General features: G+C 36.8%; 3 protein-coding genes and 2 long non-coding RNA genes across 6 annotated transcripts; 1 reads left to right on the forward strand and 4 right to left on the reverse strand.

Moving 5' to 3' along the window:
* Positions 1-626: 626 nt before the first annotated feature.
* On the reverse strand, positions 627-2,723 carry LOC121785128. Of its 2 annotated transcripts, XR_006046927.1 has the most exons (4): positions 2,515-2,723; positions 1,932-2,438; positions 930-1,237; positions 629-864 (listed from the first exon to the last, which is right to left on the reverse strand). It is a non-coding gene; the product is annotated as an uncharacterized LOC121785128 (long non-coding RNA). The 2 variants fall into 2 exon arrangements; XR_006046926.1 differs by having other exon boundaries at positions 627-864; positions 1,932-2,721.
* An 845-nt stretch (positions 2,724-3,568) lies between these two features.
* LOC121783398 lies at positions 3,569-7,932 on the reverse strand. The gene is made up of 2 exons (XR_006046565.1): positions 7,631-7,932; positions 3,569-4,990 (listed from the first exon to the last, which is right to left on the reverse strand). It is a non-coding gene; the product is annotated as an uncharacterized LOC121783398 (long non-coding RNA).
* Positions 7,933-8,989: 1,057 nt separating this feature from the next.
* Positions 8,990-16,058, reverse strand: LOC121784531 (RNA-binding protein 39-like). The gene is made up of 13 exons (XM_042182687.1): positions 15,263-16,058; positions 13,670-13,748; positions 13,492-13,548; positions 13,163-13,218; positions 12,505-12,730; positions 11,945-12,031; positions 11,768-11,842; positions 11,535-11,618; positions 10,896-10,960; positions 10,622-10,817; positions 10,441-10,529; positions 9,975-10,089; positions 8,990-9,273 (listed from the first exon to the last, which is right to left on the reverse strand). The coding sequence occupies exons 1-13, from the start codon at positions 15,931-15,933 to the stop codon at positions 9,223-9,225; spliced, it is 1,851 nt and encodes a 616-aa protein (XP_042038621.1). The 5' UTR covers positions 15,934-16,058; the 3' UTR covers positions 8,990-9,222.
* A 3,086-nt stretch (positions 16,059-19,144) lies between these two features.
* On the forward strand, positions 19,145-20,406 carry LOC121785399 (ethylene-responsive transcription factor ABR1-like). The gene is made up of 2 exons (XM_042183814.1): positions 19,145-19,854; positions 20,000-20,406. The coding sequence occupies exons 1-2, from the start codon at positions 19,608-19,610 to the stop codon at positions 20,401-20,403; spliced, it is 651 nt and encodes a 216-aa protein (XP_042039748.1). The 5' UTR covers positions 19,145-19,607; the 3' UTR covers positions 20,404-20,406.
* Positions 20,407-20,638: 232 nt separating this feature from the next.
* LOC121785398 (26S proteasome non-ATPase regulatory subunit 12 homolog A-like) lies at positions 20,639-25,131 on the reverse strand. The gene is made up of 11 exons (XM_042183813.1): positions 24,971-25,131; positions 24,685-24,882; positions 23,542-23,649; positions 23,340-23,444; positions 23,180-23,236; positions 22,878-23,071; positions 22,288-22,387; positions 22,050-22,162; positions 21,792-21,945; positions 21,589-21,666; positions 20,639-21,173 (listed from the first exon to the last, which is right to left on the reverse strand). The coding sequence occupies exons 1-11, from the start codon at positions 24,971-24,973 to the stop codon at positions 20,955-20,957; spliced, it is 1,329 nt and encodes a 442-aa protein (XP_042039747.1). The 5' UTR covers positions 24,974-25,131; the 3' UTR covers positions 20,639-20,954.
* Between the last annotated feature and the right edge of the window lie 258 nt (positions 25,132-25,389).

Genomic DNA, 25,389 nt, shown 5'->3' on the forward strand with positions numbered 1-25,389 from the left:
CACACAATGCACCATATGTTCACATTGATTCAATAGTAGATCAAAATTATATGCACAATAAACACTCTCTTGTAGTAAGAGATTACTCCCTTCGTCCCACAATAATTGTCACACTTCATTTTTTTACCATAAATGATAAATAGGTTTCATATTCCACTAATTCACTTCATTCACATTTTATCATAAAATCAATATAAAAAAGTGGATTTCATATTCCACTAACTTTTTAATCAACTTTTATTTGCATTCCTTAAAACCCGTGCCAACACCAAGAGTGACAATTACTATGGGATGAAGGGAATATTATTTACTGCAAATTTTGAAATGCCTACAAAAAAAGGCTCTTATACATCACATGCACACTAAACATTGTCACGAAGATCAGAGAATCCACATCCATGCTCTTGCCAAAAGCACAATGTTGACCCGAACCCACCTTTATTCATTTTTAATTCACTGCTCTTCCGCAAGATCACAACACTCACATCTATGCTCTTCCGTAGGAGCATGCTCAAGGGTCCCACCATTCTATTGTTCAATTTAAATACTTCAATTACTAAAAACATTTCCACTATTTTAAAATGCATTAAAAATACTTGAAATACTTTACCAATTACTAAAAAATAAAAATTTACATAATTAAAATCCTACAAATTAAAAATTACATAATTAAAATATTAAAAATTAAAAATTACATAATTAAATTCATAAAAAAAAAATTCAAAGTATGAATGAGAGATAATTTAATGTAAAGAATCCAGCTTGGTCTTGTACAGAGAATGAACTGCTTGGTCTTGTACAGAGAATCCAGCTTCCTTCCTCAATGATTGAGATAAAGTATGAAACACTAATTCCCCAGCAAACCTGTTTCCAGAGGCCTCTATTCAGAATATTATATAAACAACAAAATAGCAAAGCATTCTACTTACTTGTCTCTCTCCTAATAGGCATTATGTCTCATAAGAATCGGATTCATGACCGAAAGTGCCTCGTGTCTTACTAGTTCATCATTGCTTTTTAGTAGCAATAGTTCATCAGATGCTACACAGCTATATGATTAGCAGACCCACTAAAACAAGAGGTTTTATCATTCGACAATTTGAGCGCAGATGGAATTTGGCCCTGCTTCAACATCTCTGCTATATTTGCAAAGCTTAAGCCTTCTTCCTCCGCACCACAACTATTTGTATCAGATTCAGCATTTCTAGAGATGGATTCCTCCACCGTAACATTTACCCTGGAACATACACTAGAGAAATCAAAGAAAGTAAAAAAAAAGAGCATTAACACCTGAGACATATCAATTTTTTATTTATTACTTTACTTTTCTGGGACAAAGTAGAAAGATAAACTATACAGCAAAGATTCAAGCTTGAAAGGAGGGAACAGCTTCAAAAAGCAAGCACGGTCTAAATGCCATTAACATGACAAGGACATATGACTGCAACTGATTATTACGGGCAGTCGAGATGGCATGATGTACCAAGGAGTATATTACTGCATTTTATATAATATGATACATTTCCACAACTTGGTTACATGTTCAGCACTATACAAAATCTGATTTTGAACATCTCATTTGACTAAATATATTTAAGGAACTACACTCACTTTGTTAGTGTACATAAGAAGACCAATGAAAATGATAAGAACCATTATTTTTTAAATTGATTGTACTTTGCATCTACATATTGAACATAATGAACACTGTAAAAATATCATAATCATATAAATCTGTAACTTATAAGGACAGTGAATCTGATTTGTGTTAAAATAAACAAATAATTAGGTCCACAATTTTGTACTACTCTATTTATTATTTCGAGAATTTTCTAAACAGAAAGATAACAACAAAAATCAAAGCAAAATCCAGCTCTTTCCACCCTAAAAGAAGGATGCGAGCTAGAAAACAGACATATAAAAAATTGTACCATACGCACTAATTGCTGAAGCAGCTGCAGCAGAAAGTAAGCAATCATAGCATGCTCTCATATCTTTCATATCCTGAAAAACGAAACACTGCAAATACAGCCTACTTAGCTCGAAACGATTACAGCATTCCCCATACATGGCGAGAAGCTACTCCAATTATGAAAAACTCAAAAAGCAGTAGCACCAAGGACTATCAATACATGAACCCACAACATTCTTCACAAGCTTACCACTCCACTCATAACAACTAAAAGGAATGTTAAGTAGAGTTTTCTAAAATCAAGCCAAAGAAAATATCCTAAACCACAGAATTCAGTTCCAATAATCTCTTCTAACACCACGCCAGCTATTTATCAGTATTTATCTTTCTAATGGGCAAGCTCCAGCAGCAGCAGTCGCGGTTGCTCATGACGGACAGCAGCTATAATGATGGGAAGAGCTAGCCAAGAACAGAGGAGAGTTGGCTATGGCGGCGTGACATCGAGCTGGCCTGAGCAGCAACATGACTGGACAACGGTGGAGCTGCGAAGTGAGGAAGGGGGACGGCGATGTACGGAGGTAGAAGGAGAGAGAGAGAATTACCGATGAGGCGGTGTGGTGAGCTCGTCGCTGTGGCAGAAATTGAGACCGGAAAGATGGAGAGAGACGAGAGTGAGAGTCCGAGGAGAAGTAGGCTGTTTAGGGATTTCAGATTGGAGTTAGAAGAGAGAATTGGGGATTGCCAGTTCAGATTCAGAAGATGACTGTTGTTCCTTTATTTTTTGGGCCATGTTGAGTATTGGGGAAAATTAAATACATGGTTTGGGCCGACAGAATGTATATAGTTGTTTGGGAGTCAGTCGGCCATTTTGAGGAAGTGTACTGATTTTTTTATAAGACTTCAGAATTTCTAACTAAGATAAGAGGGTAAGATTTATACATTAATTAATTTATGTTTCTAAAGTTTAATGATGTGTAATTTCGAGCTTTTATATTAATGGATTTAGAACACACAAGTTTAATAAAATAGCTCTAATATTACAATCTATCTGCAAGGGTACAGAGTCGATAGTAGTACTTCGAGTGTCGAACCACAGGGAGGCGTAGGTTATTTAACGAGAATTGACAAGATTAATAAACTAAATTTACAAACTAAAGTGCGAAAATGGAGAAACTCAAGAGATAGAGAACGTTGCTCCTAATATGCTCCAGATGTGAATTAACTTAACGGACCAATTAACCTATAGATTAAAGATTAATCTAATGAAAGTTGTAATAATCTCGTTCATTCTACTCACACTGAACATGTTCGTAGATGCTTGAATTTAACCTTGCTGAACACTAAGATCAAATTCGTACTCGTCGGATTATCACTCCTACAGACACATAGTAAACTCTAATCCAACTTCTACGTTCCAACGTACATGATTCATTTACAAAATCAATTAAACATTCCTACAGACGCATAGTAAATATCCAACAATTATTGTAACAACATGTAAATCAACTTATCCAAGATTCATATGCTGAACACGATACAAATCTCAAACTCTTTATCTACGTTTCCACATTTTAACCAAGTTAAAGAGACATTGGCTAAAAGACAAGATTGAATCATAAATCAGGCCGGAATTATAATTCAACGTAAAAAGCACCGTAGAAAAGATCATAGAATATTATTAATCCATAGAATCCTAAAGTAATTCACATCTTTCACAAATTAGGAGCAACGTGAGAATTTAGTTACACATCAACAACCAATAAACAAGAAGAACTCATGAAATTGATGTGTAGATGGTAGCAAATCTCCTCCAGGATGATGAAGATTGGATCTCCCTTCCTTCCTCTGCAATTTTCGTCCAAGTCGTCACCTTTTCTCCCCTCTCTTCTTTTTTTCTCACCTGCTCCCCAAAAATAACGTCCCATCACTCTCTCTCTCTTCCCTCCTTTAATCCTGCCAATCCTGCCACCTTTAACTGCAATATTGCAGTTATAATTGATCCACCCGGCCGGGTGGATTATTGGGCATAAAATTCATCCGGCCGGGTGACCAATTTTGAGGAATTGCTCGAAATTTCGTGTTCTAACATCATACCCGGCCAGGTATTTTATTAGGCATAAAATACACCCGGCCCGGTGCCTCATTTTGAGAGCTTTCTGGACTCACGACGCAAACTGGGCATTCTGTCATATTGGGCAGTCTTGCACAACTTTTTCACCATCCGAGCTTCATTCCTACACCTTAAAACATACTTTTGCAAGTATCAAACAATATAAATCATGTAAAGTTAGGGGAATAAAAATGTACAATTTGATTCGCATCATTTAACTTGCTTGTTATGTTATTTTAAAAAGGTATGTGACGATGGTGGTGTTGATGGATGGTACGTTGAAATGTTTTAGTGACTCGGGCCTTTTCAAAGTTAAAAACCCCAAGGCCACTCGTTTATGACATGATAAATAATTTTTATAAAATGTTTTCGGTATGAGTCCCCAGAGTGCATCAAGTACTCAGCCCTGCATATGTTATAAAAATGTGCAGGTTGAGTTGTGACGAGCGCGGAGGGTGTTGGGCATAAAAGTGAAGAAGATGGCAAATAAAATGTTATGAATATATTATGTCCTCATACATAATATTATTCTTCTATCGAAAGCTTCCGCTGAATGTTGTTTCTTTTGATTTCAAGTATTGTTGAGATAATATTCATTTTGAGTTGTTGATTGTCGAAATGATACTTTGATTTTATTCGAGCTATTCTCATTTATTTCGAGCAATGGTGGTGTTGTGTTGTTTTCCCCTTTCTTTCCCGTTTCTTTAATCCCCCACTAGTCGCGATTCAACCGTTTTTCTGTTCTTAGAAAATGCGGCCGTGACACAAAACATGAAAACGCAGACACCTACCAGAGACATTTTCAAAGTTCTCAAATATTAATTTCTCCCATCACTTGAAATCAAAACTGTAAATTATATACCTCTTAGTCTTCTTGTATGTGAAATTGTGAATTCTCCGTTCTTGTTGTAGAGTGACATAAACGATTCATACGCACATTCACCGATGGAAACACCTTTTTCTGCCACCTATTTATCAAAATAATAAAAACAAACATTACTTAAGAGTAACCAAGTTACATCAAGTATCTTAAAAGAGAGAATCTAATCCCTAGCTATATCAAGTAACCAAGTTAATAGAAGGTACTTGCATCAGTCACGTGTGAAAGAGTGCTAATATTTTTTATTTGTTATAATAATGAATAGGTTGCATAATATCCATTTCTAACGGCACAACTGCAAATCTAAGCATAAAGAAACATTTTTCAAATAATACTACTACTAGTTATAAAAAGAAGTAAAAAGGACAGAAACTCCTCCATTATCTGAGCTTCAATGAAGAGTTAAGAAACAAAACAAAAGGAAGACTTTTTTTTATTCACTCTGGTTATACAGACAACAACCATATATGGTTCTGGCTTACAATGACCAAAGAAACACATTTCATGTTACATCCCATGAGATCATTTATATACACTAGCTAAAATTGGAATTGGAACCTCCACCGGTTTCAAAATCCAAATGGCTATGTTCCATCACTAGGTAGAGTGGTTGATTGACTAGCAAATATAGTAAATTTAATTTCAAGGAACACTGCAATAGAGCTACTGTTTGATCATGGATGGAAAAGTGCTTACTTCAACAAAATAACTGTCTTAGTCTCACCTAATGTACATCACTAAATAGTCTAATGCAACTTCACATAATATCATGTATCAAATACAGTAAGTGGATTAAAGTCCAACTCGCATCCAAAATTCACATCATAAGAAACATATACAGAACATATTGTATCAACGATTAGCACACATGTAACACCTGATTTTTTTTCAAAAATGTAACACCCTTGCTCGACTAGCTAAAAACTGAATAAGCGATGTCACTTTGTGTTGTGACTATCAAAATTCCAAAATACAAATATTATTAAAGAAAGGACGGTAGAAAACCCATAAAACTCTTTTTTATTTTAAAAAGCTGATAACTTGCCAACAAGACTTAAACAAAATTTTCTGAAACATTCAACCTGCCTATAAACGAACAAAAATACACATCAATAAAAAGGTAATAACCAAAGATTGTAAGACTGGTGACTTGATGGGGATGCAGCTGGTTAGAGTAAGAGGGTTTTTATCTGCAAACAAACAATCCGAAAAGTGGTGAGCTTTAAAAGCTCAGTAGTTTATTCACATATTATAAAGTAGACTTCTCAAATAAGATATATATATATATATATATATATATGACCTGCAATAACAACTAAGATTAATATGATTCAACAAAATGAAAACTTAACACGTCATTTAATTTCATGTGTATGTGCATCCAACCTGTGTAACAAGTAGAACTTTACATGATCACATATCGAGCTTCAATTAACTCACTTAGTATTCAAATAGCTCTCATTTAGCATTTCTTCATTAATATAAAATGGAAACCCATAATTGCAAAAGGAAAACTCCAAGATTCTTATAAGATCATAAAGTCCCCACACAAAGTAATATTTTCACATAATATCACTACTTTCTTACACATTCTCATAAACATGTAACATTGACCAGTAGCTATTAGGCTTCAAACACAACAAACATTTCCAGAAATATATAGTCAAACATATAATGAGCCTTAAACTCCCACTTTGAGAGTTTTAGAAATTCATAACAGATTATTCAAAGACGGAAGCTAGGCCATCCGTATGAGTTGAGATGGGAGGCTAGATCAACCATTGAAATATATTTATTTTCCAAATAGATGCTAGACCCTCCATAAGACATTTCGGAATGGAGGCTGAATATTTTCCATGAGATATGTACATAATGGAAGCTAGACTGTCCATATAATAATAGCAGAATGGAGGCTAGATAATCCATGTAAGATATGTACAGAATGGAAGCTAGACCCTCCATAAGGTAATAACATAATGGAGGCTAGATTGTCCATAGAAGAAGTCCCTTTTTATTAACATGTTCTATGTTCGGTAATTTCTAAAACTAAAGGGATAAGGTCACACTAATCCAAGGATTACACAAAATATTAAATACTTGAATTATTAAACGCACATGATTTGGTACTCACCATAGCACCATAACATTCAAAACCATAAGATTTACAGAGATGACCAAAATGCAAATCAATAGCAACTGTAACACTTGATGAATTATCAAACACCGACCTTGTGAATATCATTATATTGCTCATATCACCACTTTGTCACAAGTCGCAACCACTCCATCAACCAACAACGATGAAACAACTTAAATAATCGAAATCATCGAACTAGTACACAAGTAGTAAAGATGAAAATATCAGCACACAGTTCTATATGCAGAGCACAAGTCGATTTACTTTATTTTATTATATAACTGTACGAGCAACAATAATTTTTAACTATTCACTGATTAACAATTAACCCACATTGACAAATAAATTACTCCATAATGCATAACCATAAATTAATTTCATGAACTTTAAAACTTAAACTTTAGCTATTCTAAAATCAACAATTACCAATCCGTATTGCTTACAATCTCAAAGAGTCATCAAATGACTAGGAACTAATGGTATTCTTTTCAGAATATTACTTTTCGTTCAAACCACTTTTGGGGCATTACAACACAATATTTTATATGCAATCAATTCAGGAATTAAGACATAATTTGGAATTTATACTACCTTTAAACCCAAAATGCCTTACTAGGAATCACTTATCCTTCGCCTTCTTGTTGCCCGTGTTATCTCTCCGGGAAGAATTACATCCAAAGATATCGTAGAGATGCCGGAGTTCGTCGACGGCGGCGGCCAGACAGACGTTGTACAGAGGGATGAAAAGTATGTGTGGGTGTGTAGATGGAGAGAGAGGTGTTGAGACAGATAGAGACAAGGAGGGGGTGCCACATGTGACGGAGGAAGGTAGTCGCCGGCGGAGGGCGGTGTGTGTGATGCTTAAAAATGCAGAATTTGTGTTGGTGTTATGATTCCCGTTAGTCCAAATCCCTTTTTCTTTAATATTTATTTCATTTTTTTAAAAAACCCTATACTACTACTTAGATATTGTTTTCCTAAAATTAATATAAATACATTTTAGGTTTACACAATTTCCCTTTTAGCATATCATTTTACTCTCCCTCTCTCCTTTCTAACCTTATCACAACAATTTTTAAAACTCCTGCTATATTGGAACAGAGGGAGTTTGTCTCTATATAAAAATACTAGTAATCTATCATTTAAGGGCAAATTGCTTCTAAAGTCATGAACTTACGAAATAGTTTAGTTTTTCTCGTAAACTTTAAACGTTGCATGAAAACTCATGAACTTTAACGGGTTGTTCAAATTTCACATCCGACCCGACCCGGTAGTTTTCCGGCACAGTCGGTACACAAAACGATGTCGTTTTGTGTTTGTTGAAAAAAATTAAAATTTCGCTGAATATATTTAAAAATCCTCCATTCGCGAATTAGAAACCCCGTGTTCATGAATTAAAATTACAGTCTATTTTGCAAACTCATTCGGTGCCGCCGGAGAGAACATTATCGTCCGAACAACCACTATTTCACATCCTAATCCAGATAATTTCGACTAAAACGAGGTCAGAATTTTTGAAGTGAATGTGGGTGGGTGGGTGGGTATACGCAGTATGGAGGGGTGTTTACAAGGGAAGGGAATTCATATAGTGGCAATGAGAATGGGAACTTACATATGGGTCAGTGTTTGATGAGTCTAATTTTTTCAAAGAAAAAGGTTTTCTTGCGCCATCTGTTTTGAAAATACTAAATTTAGATATGAATGTGAATATCATTTTAACGCTGTAGAAAATAATCAACTACCAGAAATGGATGCAAAACAAAAGCAGAGTAAGAAAATACGAAGCAGCGGCGGGAATTTGGCCATGTCGAATGCACGCAAAACAAAAGGAGAATGGTACAATTACACGACAAAGCATATGAATAACGATTAACAAATACTAGTACCCAGTATAAAATAAACTTTCATATAGACATTTTCTGAATAATTTCTTAATCTAATGAAACAAAATTTGTAGCAAAAACCAGGTGAACAATGGAATTAGTAGTCGAAGCTGCTGCGTTTCATAACGGCAGTCTGGAAAATTTGTAGCAAAATGGTGGCTTAATTCATAACATTAGAACTGTAACGGCAATCTGGAAAATTACAAGATTACATGATCTGGAACGCTTACAACTAAGCCTAGCATAATCAAATTCAACATGGTTTTGTTTCGAGGATGGGGACCCGGACGTGTCGCAATTTCACCAGTATACTTGATCACCTTTGAATTTGGCATCGTATTCATAAGGTTGCTGCATCAAAAATTACAACCACCATAACAATTAGACCAATAACAACATTATAATATCAGAGTGCACATTAACAACCCTATTCGAAAAATAAACCCCAGAAAACTACTGTCACTAAGATCACAGTAGTGGAGCAGCATAGCAACAACAGACAGTCCCATCTGGATTTATAGCATTCTGATGAACTACATAACTTCCTGCCGCGAGAGAGAATTGTTCGTAAGTTCACAAACTTGTTTGCGTGGCTATTAATATGTTATGAACTTTAGCTAAGCCAAATGCATGTTTTAGTAAGTTCACAAACGAAAAAGTAGAACTTCCACAAGTATCTTAAAACATACTAGTGGAACTAACTATATTGAACAGAAAATCCAAATTCTTCTTTATTATGCAACTACAATCAACTCAGTCAGGGCATTCTTTGGAAGAGGGTTGGGGTATGCTCGAAAATTTAGTTCTGTATGAAGCTACACCAAATGGGCTTTAAGACTTTTGAATGCTGTACGAGGACAGACATAGATATGTATGTCTCTATTCAAGTGACAAAACATGATATAACCACAGACTAGGTGTCATTCACCTAAGGATCAACTCCCCCCCCCACCCCAAAAAAAAAGATTCAGACAGTAAATGGGACCCAAGACATTTAACATATATAATCACACATTCAAGGAGAAAGACGGTGACTTGTTGCAGAAAACTACCAAGAATATGGCCGAAATCAATCTGCGAGCAAACCATCTCTTGTGCATTGCCTGTTGAGCACGTGATGCAGCTTCCACACTTTCAAACCTCAAATAAACATAACCGGCGCTGTTCCTGTAAGTAAACCAAGTATAATTAGATTTCCAGCGCAACAATGGCTACTTCAGTAACAACATGTGCAGGTCAATACTAGGATTAACATGCAACAACTGAGACCTGACAAAAGGAATTAACAACTAAAACAATTGCTCAAATTGTACTCGACTCTTCAGAGATTAAAAAACACATCATATGGAACACGAATTTCTCTCTTTTTCAATTATTTTGGGCTGAGGAAGCTGGAGAGGGGGAACAGGAGAGACCACTGTGCCCATGTTCAATAAAATCATAGGGTCAACAAAGTACAATCTTTGGATGTCAATCATGCCATTTCAAAAGAAGTGTAAAGTCAGTGAGTCCCCTTACTTGTCAACATATGCATGCTTCACACGACCATACTTGGAACATTCTTCTTGCACATCATCTCTAATGTCCAGATCAAACTCAGGATCAGACTGCAATATGATAACAAAATAAATCACTAACAAGCAGCAAGTAAGAAGAGATACAAGTCTCACTGAGACCAGAAATATACAGCAACACTAACCTCAGTGGCTGGATCGAACATATTCTTCAACAACAAACATTCACTGGGTGTTCCAATAGGTTCTGGAGCCATAGAAACAACCTGGGCAGGAAGAACTGCATTTGGAAGGACTGCTGTTGGATTGATGGGCATGGTGATAGATTGCTGTGAAGGAGCCGCTCCATTGAAGGCAGGCACTCCAAGGGTCCCTACAAGACTGTGGAAGAGATATCAATTCAACATTCAACAAAAACCAGAAGGAAACTACTGACCAAACAAAATCCTGCATACGTACCTTGAAGCTATACCACTGCGGTCGAGCTTTGCCATGAGCATAGCTCTGGATTGAGCATTCAAAGCCTGCAAAGATTACAGACTTGACAATGAAACAACCATATAAAAAGATGTTACCAGGTTCATGTTGGATGGAGCAGCAATAATGATCATTCCTTAATAACTCCAATAAAAACTAACAAACTTAAAATTTCAACACCATGAACAAGCAGAGATCAATTTAAATTGCCCGAACATGAATTCTTAGTGCAAAATTGATCATTCCTCTAGTTTACATTATAGTTGTGCTTTTTCTTTGATAGTCACTCACCAGAAGAGCATCTGAAGAAAAGATGTCTACTCTGGATAAGTAATTTGGTTTCCACATTCCACCATATTCAATATACACCATTAAAGTGTTAATGACATTTTTCATAATGGGGCTTTGTAACATTGTAATGTACAAAAAATGCCGATTCAAAGATTAAAAGAAATGACAAGGATGTACATCAGAGTAAGTTAAGACTAATTCGTCATTCAAAATTCAAAAGCAATGTTAACTAGGATATGTTAGGAACCGCCATTGCAAACCTAAGAACAATAACAAAAATCTCTCAAAACAATATTATCATCCAGGAAATGCGATAAATTCTTCACTTACCAAACCACCTCCATCATCATCATCAAAATCTGCAGTTTTTGTTCCAGAATCTTGTACTCCGACATGATCAGTAACTGAGGATACCTAAAATTGACACACACAAAAAGTATGACAACCAGAAACTGTGCATAATTGTCTTCCTAAAACTTATAAGTTGTTAGGTGACACAAACTGTTCTGAAGAGACTGTCAATACCATTCAAAACATGGAAATCTAACAGCCAGCCCAATTACCTTAATGGTCCGACCAGCAATATCTAGCTTCCCATTCAAACTTTGGGCCGCCTTTGCATGTTCAAGTTGCCCAAACTGTAATAATGTATAGATAAGTAAATCAGATTTTAAATATATAGAATATCCCATCGACAGATAATTAAGTATTAATTCAGTCAACATGCAGGAAATACTGACTTGGACAAACCCGAAACCTTTGCAATGTCCCGTCTCAGGATCTGTTGGTAGTTGAACAAGCTCAACAGGCCCAAAAGCCTCAAAAATCTGCAAATGATCAATAGTCAATAGTTACATTTACAAATAAATAATAATAATAATAATAATAATAATAATAATAATAATAATAATAATAATAATAATAATAATAATAATAATAAAGGGTGATTAACCAAAAATAGGCCAATAGTATCAAAAATTAATATTTGGACATTCCAAGAGATGACACAAAGCAACAACATGCAACAGCTTCAGATATCTACAAGAGTATTAAAGATCAATCTTTGGACATTAGAACGAAAAAATATATATTTATAGGCCCGGCTAAAAGATATTACAGACAACAAAATGGATAAGACCATAGCAGAACAAAAGTAAAGGAAACAAATCTCCAAGTCCCACTAATGGTGGGTTAAGATGGAAAAGGTTACTCATTAGTTGTGATAATGGACCTAATGGTAGTACAACCAAATGCATGACAGATAAATTAACAACACCAGGAAGAAGCATAAAGATATTACCTGTCTGAGCTGAAACTCTGTCATGTTGAAATGTAAATTTCCTACATAAAGCTTCCTGTCTGTTGCACCATATGGTCCAGTAACTGACCCACCAGCAGAAGTGTTTGATTGAACAAGATTCTTTTCAGCCTCTGAAGGTTTCACCATTACAGGTTGTCCAAGAAATAGGTGCCCAGACAAAGCTATAGCCATTGGTACAGACATAGCATCATAAAATTCAATGTACCTGCAATCACAGTAAACAATCTTAATTGTGTGGAACAGACGTTTACAAGTAAAGGCTATGACGACTTATAAACACAGTACATTTAAGCCGTCTTGCAAAATAAATGATTTAGTTTATTTTATTCTATTTTTTATTCTAAGTCCACTATCAGGCTATCAGCGGAGGAACATCCCACATAAGCAGAAGATGGACATCCACATCAAGCTTTTCCAGCATGCAGGTAGCAGGTTAAGGAATGGACTTAGACACAGAAAGATACAATGCTGAACCTTATTATCTTCATTTGATATAGTATAGGAGTGGAATTATCAAGTCTCCAGAAGTAAAAGGCATCCTATCCCTAACAATAACTGGAAAAACAACAATTCATACTACAACACAATATACAAATTTAATAGTGTGAAAGGAAAAATCAAATTAAGTATTACATACCCAACTCCTTTGGATTTCCTCGAGTTTCGATCCATAATCAATTTAACATCCCTGACCTGAACATACAAACAGGCAAGCATGATATAATTGCATGCTATCGTAATATCAAAATGGGGAAAAAGATGTATTGAACTTGGAGGTCAACAAAAATATAATACAATCTTTAGGATACAAGGTTCAACACGAGGAAATTTGTAACCAATTACATGAGCCAATTGCCTCCGGTGATATCGTGTTAAAAATCACCAAATGGTGGCATTACAAGGAGGAAACTAAAGGGAGTTCTAGATCATTAAATCAAAAGTGTCCCTATCATATCCTTAACCAACCTTTCCAGCTTGTGAAAAGAACTCAAACGCATCCCTCTCGGTCGCCTTCAGAGGCATCTACAATTAGGGAAGAGAGAAGGAAAATGATTAGAAATGATGAGATAAACAATAGTGCAGGATGCATGAGGATTTCATCATAGGATTATTGAGATATACACAATTACAGTCCAAGTAATACCTGATATACGAAAACAGTTCTCTGGTCCCTCTCTGGATCGGCTTCATGCTCTACAGCTTCTCTTTTGTCCTTGAATCTCCTGCACAAATGACTCCAAGTAAAATGAGAACATATATAATCATAGAAAAAGGTCACCATTCCAATAAATGCAGCCTTATTAGTGTCTTTGAGAATATAATCTCAAACCCATCCTCACTCTCCCCCAAAGTTCATGTACTTTCACCCCACACACTCCTGCCAGCACCCTTGTATGATTTCAAAAAGAAAAGGCTATTCTTAAACCAGACCAGTGGTTTTAATATCAATTCAACGAAAACAAGAACTAACTTATACTTTTACATATTCCATGGAGAGCCTCTCCATCAGACACCAAAATGTAGACATCATCTCAAGCACACCAATATATCAGAACTATAATATCGCAACTATTACAAGTCTACGTAGTTTAGAAATGCAAGCTTAGAAGCTTTACAACATAAAAATTTGGGATTATGGCATGTATTTTCATAGACTAATTACTATGCTTTGTCAAATGACTGCAAATTCCAGAAAGGTCATAGATTAAACCTAATCGCAGTATCTTATATACACATTCACTAAAATCCCTGTTCAGAGCAAAAGGAATGCCACAGTTATGGAGATAAAGCATTTTCGTCTTCGAAGTGAAGAAAAGGATGGAAAACTGATACAGCTTCACCACAAGCCTTGCCGACCTAAAAATTGAACACACCATCGGTCAACATCTCAGTTTAGAGGCATGAAAGTAACCTTAAATCCAGCTGTGCAAAAACATTAGAAGGATGGAAGGGTGAGCCAAATCTAATAGCCCAAATCAAAGAAACAAACAGACCTTATTGAACCCATTATGTGGTAATTCACTTTCTTCTTTGAAGAAGCCTTCACAGGGTTCCCGCATTGTTATCCCATTAAGATGCAAATAATCCATCTACGAGTTTAAGTCAAGTTAGAATGCTAAATCCTCTATGATAAACTTACTATTCGATTCTGCAGAATATCCTTAAATGTATTTCCCTAAGATTACCATTTACAACTCTCCGGAAAGAGTGGAAATTTTTTAGTGAAATAGATAATGCAGCAGGTCGTGTTCAATAAAACCACAGGCATATATAGCAGGGGCCAGGGAAGTATCTAGTCATTCTGGCTTCTACTATACATGATTGCTCCATGTGAGCAAGGCCTTAACTCAGCTGCTAGCTAGTCTTGATGGCAGTGAAGTGTAATTGAAATACAGAAATAAAAGGATAAGGACACTCAGAAAATTAAACTAAAATTTAAACGTCCAGCAGTTCGAGAACTCACAACATTGGAATCAAACAATCCACTTAAAATGGATAAAAAATGAACCAGTGCCTTTAAAAGTTAAGCCCCGCCATGTTGCTCAGGGAAAAGCCAACGCAATATGATATCCAAACATAACACCCGTTTACTCTGCAACATACTTATTTTTGTGACCATACTGGATTTCAGTGGCTAGTCATTCAAGGGCAGACCACACGATGGAAAAACAACACTAGTAACAGAACAGAAACAATAAATTAAAAACAGAACCAAGAGAAAGTTGCAAGATATCACCTGCTCTCCTCACGCTCCTTATCCCTCAACAACTCCCTCTCTCTTTCACGGTCCAACCGACTCCGGCTGCGGCTCCTCCTCTCCACATCCCTCTCTCTGTCACGGTCTAACCGACTCCTGCTGTGGCTCCTCCTCTCCACATCCCGCTCTCCGTCACGGTCTACCTGACTCCTGCTGCGGCTCCTCCTCTCCCTCTCCCTCTCCCTTTCCTTATCCCTATCTCTCCTCTCTCTCTCCTTTTCCTTCTCTCCATCCCTCTCTTTCCTCTCCTTGCCTCTATCCCTATCCCTATCCCTCTCTTTATCCTTCTCCCTCGAGCTCCGCCTCTCTCTCTCTGAATCCCGTTCTCCACTCCGATGCCTCGAGCTCCTTTCTCTGTCTCTGTCTCTATCCTTATCCCTTTCTCTGTCCCTGTCCCTATCCCTATCTCTTTCGCGATCCCTATCCACATCCCTACCCTTATCCTTCTCTCTTTCACGGCTGCTGTCACCATTCCTCGATTTCTTGCTGCTGCTTCTCCTCTCCTTCTCCTCTTCATCGAGTTCATCATCTTCACTCCTGTCTCTCCTTCTGTACCCCTTCTCGCTCCTCTCTCTCTCTGGAATCTCCTTCGGTGAGCCGTCGGTTTCTTCCACCGCTTTCTCGAGGTATTCGTACTCGTCGAAATCCATCCTGATCGGAAATTATCAAGCTGCCGGAGGTGATAACTCAGCCACCACACTTGAAATGATTGGATTGTGTTGTCGAAACCCTAGCTAGTCGGGAGTAAATTAGGGTTTTTAGAAGATTGTAGAAATGGTGAAGGACAAAATCGTAAAATGCAATTCTGGTTACTTAGACATTAATTTTATAAGTATAGATCAAAATATATTAGTGTAATTTATACTATCTAAATTTTTCATATTAATCAAAATAAATCATACAGTATTATGTCTATTTTGTAAATAGTACTAGTATAATTTAGTTTCGCAAATCTTATTTATAAAGACTAATTTTGAATATTAACTCTAATTCTAAACAACATGAGAGGTCTGATTGACATTTAATTTCTACTATATTAAAGAGTTTTTCTAATATGTTTTTTATTATTAAAATAAGGACCTGAATTCTAGTTTCTAAGAGCATCCACAGTGGGACGGAGGTCCCGACGGACATCGCAGTGGACTTCTCAAAAACACCTTTTATCACGTCATAAAGATATCTCACTGCACTGCCACGGCATAAGGACATCCCACTGCACAATGGCAGACATCCACAATAATAAAAATTTACAAATTCACCAAATTAAACAATTTACGAAATTAAAAATTCGACACGAATACGGAGAAAATGCAACTACTTTATTTAAAATAAAAAACATACATAATTATTATAAAAAAATACATTGTTAAAAAAAACAATCTCAAGCTTCGACAAATGCGGCCCCCGTCTCACTCCTCGTCGTCGCCGCCGCATTTGGGGCATCATCCCACCCATCCCTACACACCACGGGGGTACATATTGTAGTATCCCTGCATCATCCCCGCCATTTGGGGTTGGGGCATCATCGGCGTCATTCCGGGCATCATCTCGGACATCGGTGCACTTCTGCCGGTATTTCCCCCAACTCTAACGGGAAACGTCGGCGTTTGTGACTCGCTCATGGCGGGGGAATCACTATCGTAGTGCTCCATTTATCTTCAAAAGAAATGAAAGTATGGAGAGAGAAACTCGTTAAAACAAGTGGTGCGAATGAAATGAATTTCAACGAGCCATATATATAGAGTTTTTTTAAATAAAAATTAAAAATCGGGACGCCCGTCGAGAACCCGCAATGGCGGACATCACGACGGACGTCCGGACTGACGCCGTCGGAAATCCGCGGAACTCCGGTTTCCACAAGTGACGTCCGCGTCCGCCTCGCGCTCGCCTAATGACGGATGTCCAGTACGTCGGTCCGCCGTCCGCCGCTACGGATGCTCTAAGATGCGTTTATGCGACCTATGTTCACATAGGAGACTAAGGAGACTACAATGGAAACATAGGCTACCAATATTCGAACACTTAAAGAACACATGAATAACACGGCTTGGAATTATAAATAAGATCGCTTAATTCCATGCATTGGTCTATGTTTAGTGGAGTAGTACTATTTGTTTTGTTTTGAATGGATATTAGTTTATACTATTAGAATAGGTAGAAAGATGAGATAAAGACCAAATATATCTGTCCATAAAAAATAGATTAGTTTTTTCATTTTAGGGTGTCCATTAAAATTATATCAATTCTAAATATAAAAAGTTATTAACCTTACGTATTATTCTAAATGTGAATCACACAATCCACTAACACTACTTTGACCACATTTTTTCTTCCTCTCTCTTACTTTACACCCCAAAAACCAAACTCTGTCTTACGTAAAATTGTCAGAGTACGATTAATCTCTGCATTTGAAATCAAATTGTGCATTAAAACTCGTGTCATTTATAACTTTGTCTATTTTTTTAAGACAGAGGTAGTGCATTTTTATTGATAACTCCAAGATCAAAATGGAGTACTATTTAATAGCAGTTGGGATGTCAATCGGGCCAGCCCAACAGATTTCGGGCTAACCCTATCGGGTTTCGGGTCAATCGGGTTGTGTTTTTTTGGGATTATAAAAGTTCAATCACAACCCTAAAAGCTCGGATTTCGAGCTAGCCCAACGGGTTAATCGGGTTGATACAGATAAAATTAGCATGCGATCAATCCAATAAATAATGATGAAATTTAGTTATATTTATAAAATGTAAAACATTTAATTATGATAAATTTGATAATTTGAGATATATGCTTAAAACATGAACAAATATTAATAATTGAGATTTGTGCAAAATGAAGTCTTAACATATTTCAAGAAAATTTAAAGCATGTTTTAGAAATTTATATATATTTTTAGTGAATTTGAAGTTTTCAATTTATTTATCTATTATTATATTAATAAAAATTTAATATATAATTTGTATATTTAATATAAAATTGAAAGTTATTTTTGTAGTTATATACTCCCTCCGTCCCCTAATAGGAGTCGCTCTTTGACAGGCACGAGTTTTAAGAAATGTAGAAAAAAGTTAGTTGAAAAAGTTAGTGAAATATGAGACCCATATTTTTATATTTGTTTTATAATAAAATGTGAGTAGAGTGATTAAGTGGAATGTGAGGCCTACTACTATTTATGGTAAAAATGAAGAGTGACTCTTAATGGGGGACTGCCCAAAATGGAAATTAGCGACTCTTATTCGGGGACGGAGAGAGTATATTATAAAAATAATCAATGAAGTGACGAATTATGAGTTAAATAAATAGAAAAATAGAAATTTTATCGGGTTTTCGGTCCAGCCTATTTGATTTTCGGGTCTGGCCCTAACAGGTTGCGGGTTAATCGGGTGCAGCCTAGTCGAGTTGTAATTTTATCGTGCTATAAATTTTTAACCCTAACCCTATAAATTTGGCGGGCTATGCTGGTCAACCCACGAGTTACGGACTGCACTGACATCCCTAAATAGCAGTAAATAGTAGTATGATGTATGCCATCACTTACAGATTTAATGATCATATCTGATCACGTAAACAAGAATCAACTGACTTCACACTAAAATCTCTAACAGTATGTCCGTGCTCAAGCAATTAAAATCACTACTATCATTCGAAATTGTACAATTTTGGAATTTAAAACGAGAAACGCTCATCTATCGACTAGTTCAGCCGACATGTTACCGCGTCCTATTGTAAGATGCCCATCCACTTCTTTCCATTCACATTACAACCTTTATCCAAACAACTTATTTTTTTGGGGTTATAAACTCCTTCTAAATTATAAATTGTGGTCTTATAAATTCATCCCAACATTCGAACCACCACTTGTCAATTGTCATCCATTCCCATATTTCCGAACCCACATTCATTTTATTGAAGCAATCAACAAACCGACCCTTAATCGATAAGGATCAAACATGAGAACTCATCCCAAAAGACTAGCATGTTAGGAGAGAAAGTCCATTTAGTCTATATACCCCACATCAGTTGTTCTCACAACTGATGTGGGAATTGAGTCCGTAACAGTTGACCAGTTTCATTTTGACGGCTAGTATATATGGGTGCCTTATTTAGAAACTTCAAAGTCACCAACAACTTGCAGTCGGCTAAGGAAGTTCTAAAATATCTTCTAGAATAAATAACTCTTCCTATATTGTGTTCGAGAATGTTTCCTCATATTTTTGTGAAATGCTATATTAAGGAATAGTAACCTTCATCGTAGTGTTTCTTTACTCGGAATATTTTGGCTGTGGTGAAGGTGGTGAAGAGTCCAAATATAGGTGATGAAACGATGGATTCTTCGTTGTATTCTCCGATGCTTTATGGATTGGATAGAGAGCAAGAGATGTCGGTCATGGTGTCGGCTTTGGCCCATGTGGTGGCCGGAGACGAGGCTGTGGGAGAAGGTGACGGCGACGACAATGGCCGTGGCTCTTCATCTACATGCAGAAGAGGGCGTAGCGATATAGATGAGCTTGAGCAATATGGTGATTTTCACTTTTGGAATACCAACTCTTTGCCACCTTCAAATTCATATGGTAATTAATTATACAACATGCATTTCTTGGTCTCAGTAGTATAAGAATATGCTTTAATAGTGTGGCATGCATGTGATTTTTTAAACATATAGTATCAAAATTCATGCAAAAATAGTTTCAACTTATGATTGTGTACAATATGCAGAAGCTGATACAAACATGAATACTTCAACACAAGCAACAGCAGTTTACTCCTACTCTCCAACACCACCTCCACCTGCGCCATCAGGTGGCAGTGGAGGAGCTTCGAGAAAGTACCGCGGAGTGCGGCAGCGGCCGTGGGGGAAGTGGGCCGCCGAGATTAGAGATCCCCACAAAGCAGCCAGGGTGTGGCTGGGCACCTTCGACACCGCGGAGGACGCGGCCAGGGCATACGACGAGGCGGCCGTCCTTTTCCGAGGCAACAAGGCCAAGCTCAACTTCCCTGAGAATGTCACCCTCATCCACCACCCTCAGCCTGCAATGGCTTACTCAGCCCCCTCTGCCTCCCAGCTACAATTTCAGTGGACTTGTTCCAGTCATCAGGATACTTCAGCCGCTCATAAATGACTAGAATGTTATACCACTCATCTTTTTTTGCTGAATTAGTCACTTTACATTACATTACATGAAATAAATACTGAAGTTGTTTCCTATGAATATTCTGTTTCTGGTCCAAGGCATTTTAATACACCATCAAAAGATCTTTGTCCACAATCCTTCACTGGAGAACAGTCGCAAATCAACTTTCACTACACACACATTTGGAAAGCTTGAATTTTTCAATCAAATTAGACAGGACCCAGAAAAGGAATAATAGCCAAGTTAAAGAAAAATCATAGCCAAGATCAGCGTTGGATTACAAGTTTGAAATGTGTGAGCACATAACAAGTAGCGCAAGTGTGATGAGAGAATTAAATGTGGATCTTAGTTGACTATGAAGAATGAGCAACTCCCAAGTATCAACGGCGTCGGGAAGGACTTGTTATATCAAAACCAAATGATGGACAGGGCAGGTCCATCCACGGTTATGTTCCCTTCCATGAAAGTAGAAACTGCTCCTGGAAGGCCTAAAAGCATCAGGAAATATGATTGAACCCCTCCACTTCGGCAGCCAGTTTTCAAGCTCTAAGTGCAGCTTTGTGAACCATCGTCTCCTTGTGAATTTGATGGCAACTTTTCTCCACGAGCTCGAGCAGCTTCTCCAAGTTCGTAGACCATGAATTCAGTATCTCATTGCTGTCCTTGGCTGTCTGGAAACAAACCACGCCCATAGGTCTGTCGATCTTTGCTACTAGTGCTTTGGAGACAACCATGTCAGAGAGATGTTTCTCGGCTTCCTGCATCGTGAAGGATGATCACATACAAAGTGCCAGATCATTAGAACGAGAAAAGAGAATTAGATAAAAAAAGTAAGGTATCGGACATATATTATGGATGTCCAAGATACTTCAAGGAGGGAGGACTAAAAATTCGAAGAGTGAAATTAAAAAATAATATATGCAGGTATATAACTATTTTAGACCCCAAAGTTGAGGCTTTCGAAAAATAATTTATTTACTATTACTATTACTATTATGCTCCTGTTAGAAAAGTCTACTAAACCCCTTTCTCTGATTCAGTATATAAGTTCAGTATCAAATGAAACATTGATGATCTTATTAAATATTTATGAGAAACCAAAACTAAAACTAAAGTTACACAAAAGTTTACAGGTTCCAGGAAATAAATTGTTATACAGAGAATGAGACAGACCTGGAGGTTGAGGCATAATAAATCTGCCAGTCTCTTCAAGGTTACCCGGGAATAATATTTCGAAACAACATGGATATTCTGCAAGAAATAACAAAAAATATGACACAGGAGCTATGCAAGGAAACTTAACAATACTATCACATGAGTCAGTATACATAAAAAGAACTCGACAAACACCAAGTATTGGTCATCAGGAGTATTACATGTTCTATCACTCTAAGCCTAAGATCTTCAGCAGCCTTTTCACCCAGTGAACCGCCAAGCATATTCTTCTCATTCTCAAACTCATCTTTGAACGTATTCCATAGAGATGTCCATATAATGACCTCCATGGTAACCAACTGCTTTAATAGTAACCTAGTGGCAAGGTAAGTAAACAATCAATAAGGCTGGTTCTTACTCCATGTGGTAGAAACAAAATGAAACCAAATAAATAGCAATATGGGTTTATAAAAATTTACCTGAAATGAGGAATTTCGGAAAGGTTCTTATCCTCCAGGGTTGAGTTGAGGAGGCTAGACTGCATAGGGTCATGAGGTGACAGAACAAGATACCAGCATATTTTTCTCAGCACCTTCAGTAAAAGCAACAAACACGAATCAATTAACAACACAGATAGGAAAACATCAATCTGAAGCAAATATTTAACCATAAATACATTATGATAACATGAGAATAACCGCAGAGTAGATGTTTTACCGGTATCCAATGAGCCGGGTCCTCTTTCACGGATGGAATCTCATATATTGATTTGTAACATCGGCATATTTCAAGGTAATCATTGTTGTGCGAGTAATACCTACACAATTGTAGTTAATCATAAGATTTTGGAGCATATACCAAGACTTTAGATAGATTTAGACAAGAGTATTTAACATCACAGGTTAACACAAACAATGATAGGAGGCAGGATCAGCATCAATGGGAGAGGCATAATCTGATCCAGTCATTTAGAACCATACTTTTTTGGAAGTGTCTATAGAAGCAAAGCTAAATTGCAACAATTTCAAATTGTACACATCCATAATAGTTTATACTCACATTAATAGGTACATATGTTAGTGTATTCATCAAGAACAATACACTCATGTTAATGTGTACATATGTACACATTAATAGGTACATATGTTAGTGTATTAAATATGTATGAGGGAGATCAATGATTGATTGATTGTTATACACTCATGTCATAAAGAACAATACACACCTTCTATTGGAGGACCCTGACACCAAAGTACAGAATCATAGGGAAAAGAACCTGGAGTAAAGCAAAACAAATTGGTACATACCGGATCATTAATTGGTAATATATGCGCTTTAACTCCAGCAATGATGGAATATCAGCAGGAGCCTCTTCAACAATACTCTCGCCTTCTTTGGTCTTCTTTTCTTTTGAAGGATCAGCTTCAAAAACTCTGGGACTTATCTTCCTCGCAAGTATTTGTGCACGCACATAATCCTGGCGATCTAAACACAAACGGACCTGCAGAATAGAAAAATCAGACATCACATTAAGCCGTATCAATCATCATGGGGTTTCATTAACCCCAGCACAGTTTCAACAGATATGGAAATGAGAGAAACCACATACCTGCTCAAGAATGAAAGCTATTTTTTCAGTTTTTGCCATTGCGCCAAATGTCTCAACCTGAAGTTCAAATCGTCAAAAAAAAATGGAATGCCATTAGTCAAGTATGTTAATGAAATCAGCTACGATGTTGTTTAAGATATAACATAAATTATCCACCAACCGCAATTTCTTGCATTAAATCTGCAGCTTCAGCTATCTGCCCTTGTTCTTCCTTGATCTTTGCAAGCTTCTTGATCAACCTAGCCCTCTCTATCTCAACATATATCTGTATAGTGAAATAAGAACTTAGAAAAAAGGTAGAAAACTTGAGGTCGGAACTCGGTAGACAAGGCAGCTGTAGAAAAACTGAGTACAAAAATCACCTTCCCAGCAGATACACTGTTAAGTGTCTTTATAAGCTCTATTTTAGAATCAAGATCTGGTGTTTTATCAATATATTGCATAGCTTGATGAACTATTGCTTGTACCGCCTGCATAATAACAACAAAAAATATAGAACAAATGATTATTCTCCAAACGCAGACACAAATGTAAATCAGTAAATATGACTCAGCATTTTGGATATGTTCGATGGCTGAAAGAACTTTGCGCAATAGAAGCTAAGAGTGCATTCATCTCTTCAACGTACGTAAGTATCAATATTTTACAGTGAAAAAAGACACAATAGGCAACGGATGAGAGCAACAGAAAGCTAAGACATGTTAAACGTTTCAGTTACTCGAGAGGCAGCACAAAATGTAACCTGCATCTTTATTCTTTCATCTTCTGTTTCTTACAGCGGGTAGAAACCTCTAAAAGCTGAAAACAAGATTTAGCCAGTAGTTAAAGCACAAAAAAGTTGTAATTCTAAGTGTTTTTTCAGCTGTTAGCTTTTGTTAACTGAACACAAAGTAGAATCTGCTAATTCCCACAGTGTTAGCAGCACATTCCGCAAACTGGATTTTAAAGTATTCAAACTACACAGTAGAACACAGGCTAAATAGTCATTCAGATGTAAAAGTGATGTTTTATGAAAAATCTTTACCAATTCTTCAGCTTTTCACTTCATTCAAAATGCTACCTACTTATGCTTTGAAGCAATTATTACATACTCTACCCGCATGATCAGTAAACCAAATTACCAATAACACATTTTCGACAAGCACTCATTCGATATCTTGAACCTAACAACAAATCAGAGATATGAGCGAACCATCTGTACTTGGACGTCTATCACAAGGTAGAACTACGGTTAACTGACCATATCTAAGATACCACCTGATCTCCACTGGAAACGGTCTGTAGGAACAATCTCAAGCTTTACAAATATCACAATGGCACTATCAGGCAACCTATCTAACTTGACTCAAATAGCACAACAAATCGCGAAAAACTAGGGTCTCATTCAACACCCCTCGGCCATTCCAGCTATTTCAAATCATTCAACTTTAACTAAAACAACATACTATTAATCATTATGAACGTAATATCAATAAACATAAAGACGATAAAATCGAAAATCAGACCTGCTTCAACTTCCCCCGGCGCTTGGAGATAAGCACAATCTGCTCGTTGAGCGTCGCCCACGCGCCGGCATCGATGCATAGCTGTAGAATATCGGTGACAGCCTTCCTTGTTCCTGCCACGTCGCCGATTTGTCTCATTTGTTTCTCCACATTCAGCAACGCCTCTATTTTCGCCTCCAAACTGTTCCCTCCGTTTTCCTACCAAAAATCAATCAAAAGTCACGCCGCGAGATCTAAATCGAGAAAAAATTGTTCAATTGAAACTCCGTGATTAAGAACAGCTAACCATTTTGAGTGATTGCAATCAACGATCAGGGAAGATTGTTGCGGCGAATTGGAGAATGGAACTCTTAGCTAATGAATTTGTAACTCTCTTTTTCCTTTTTCTTGAATAGAATCAAAATTTCTTGGAAGAGGGGACACTTACTAATTGACCCCCACACAAATGAAAATTAGCATTAAATGCCCCAAACTTTAAGAAATTTGTGTTGAGTTGAGTCCCCAAATATATGAGATTTATTCCAAATCCAAACTCATATGTAGGTTTTTCAATGGAATAACACCAAAGGTGTTAATGCAATTTTTTTGTGAGATAAATACTCAAAAATGAAGTATAATTAAATATGGTGTAAATAGTTGTAGTAAAACTACTTGATGATGTGACATATACTTAAAAATGAGTTTGAGTTAGTGTAATTGGTTAGA

The sequence above is a fragment of the Salvia splendens genome, chromosome 21 (genome assembly GCF_004379255.2).
Source record: "Salvia splendens isolate huo1 chromosome 21, SspV2, whole genome shotgun sequence".
NCBI lineage: Eukaryota > Viridiplantae > Streptophyta > Magnoliopsida > Lamiales > Lamiaceae > Salvia > Salvia splendens.

Excerpts from the sequence above, each read along its gene's own strand:
- LOC121784531 (XM_042182687.1), bottom strand. The coding sequence starts at position 15,933 with ATGGATTTCGACGAGTACGAATACCTCGAGAAAGCGGTGGAAGAAACC. Across the intron at positions 10,961-11,534 it reads ATGATGATGGAGGTGGTTTG|GCTTTGAATGCTCAATCCAG; the intron begins GTAAGTGAAGAA and ends TAATCTTTGCAG. Across the intron at positions 10,530-10,621 it reads TGTTCGATCCAGCCACTGAG|TCTGATCCTGAGTTTGATCT; the intron begins GTTAGTGTTGCT and ends ATCATATTGCAG.
- LOC121785399 (XM_042183814.1), top strand. The coding sequence starts at position 19,608 with ATGGATTCTTCGTTGTATTCTCCGATGCTTTATGGATTGGATAGAGAG. Across the intron at positions 19,855-19,999 it reads GCCACCTTCAAATTCATATG|AAGCTGATACAAACATGAAT; the intron begins GTAATTAATTAT and ends TACAATATGCAG.
- LOC121785398 (XM_042183813.1), bottom strand. Across the intron at positions 23,445-23,541 it reads ACAGTGTATCTGCTGGGAAG|ATATATGTTGAGATAGAGAG; the intron begins GTGATTTTTGTA and ends TTCACTATACAG. Across the intron at positions 21,667-21,791 it reads GGCTTAGAGTGATAGAACAT|AATATCCATGTTGTTTCGAA; the intron begins GTAATACTCCTG and ends TATTTCTTGCAG.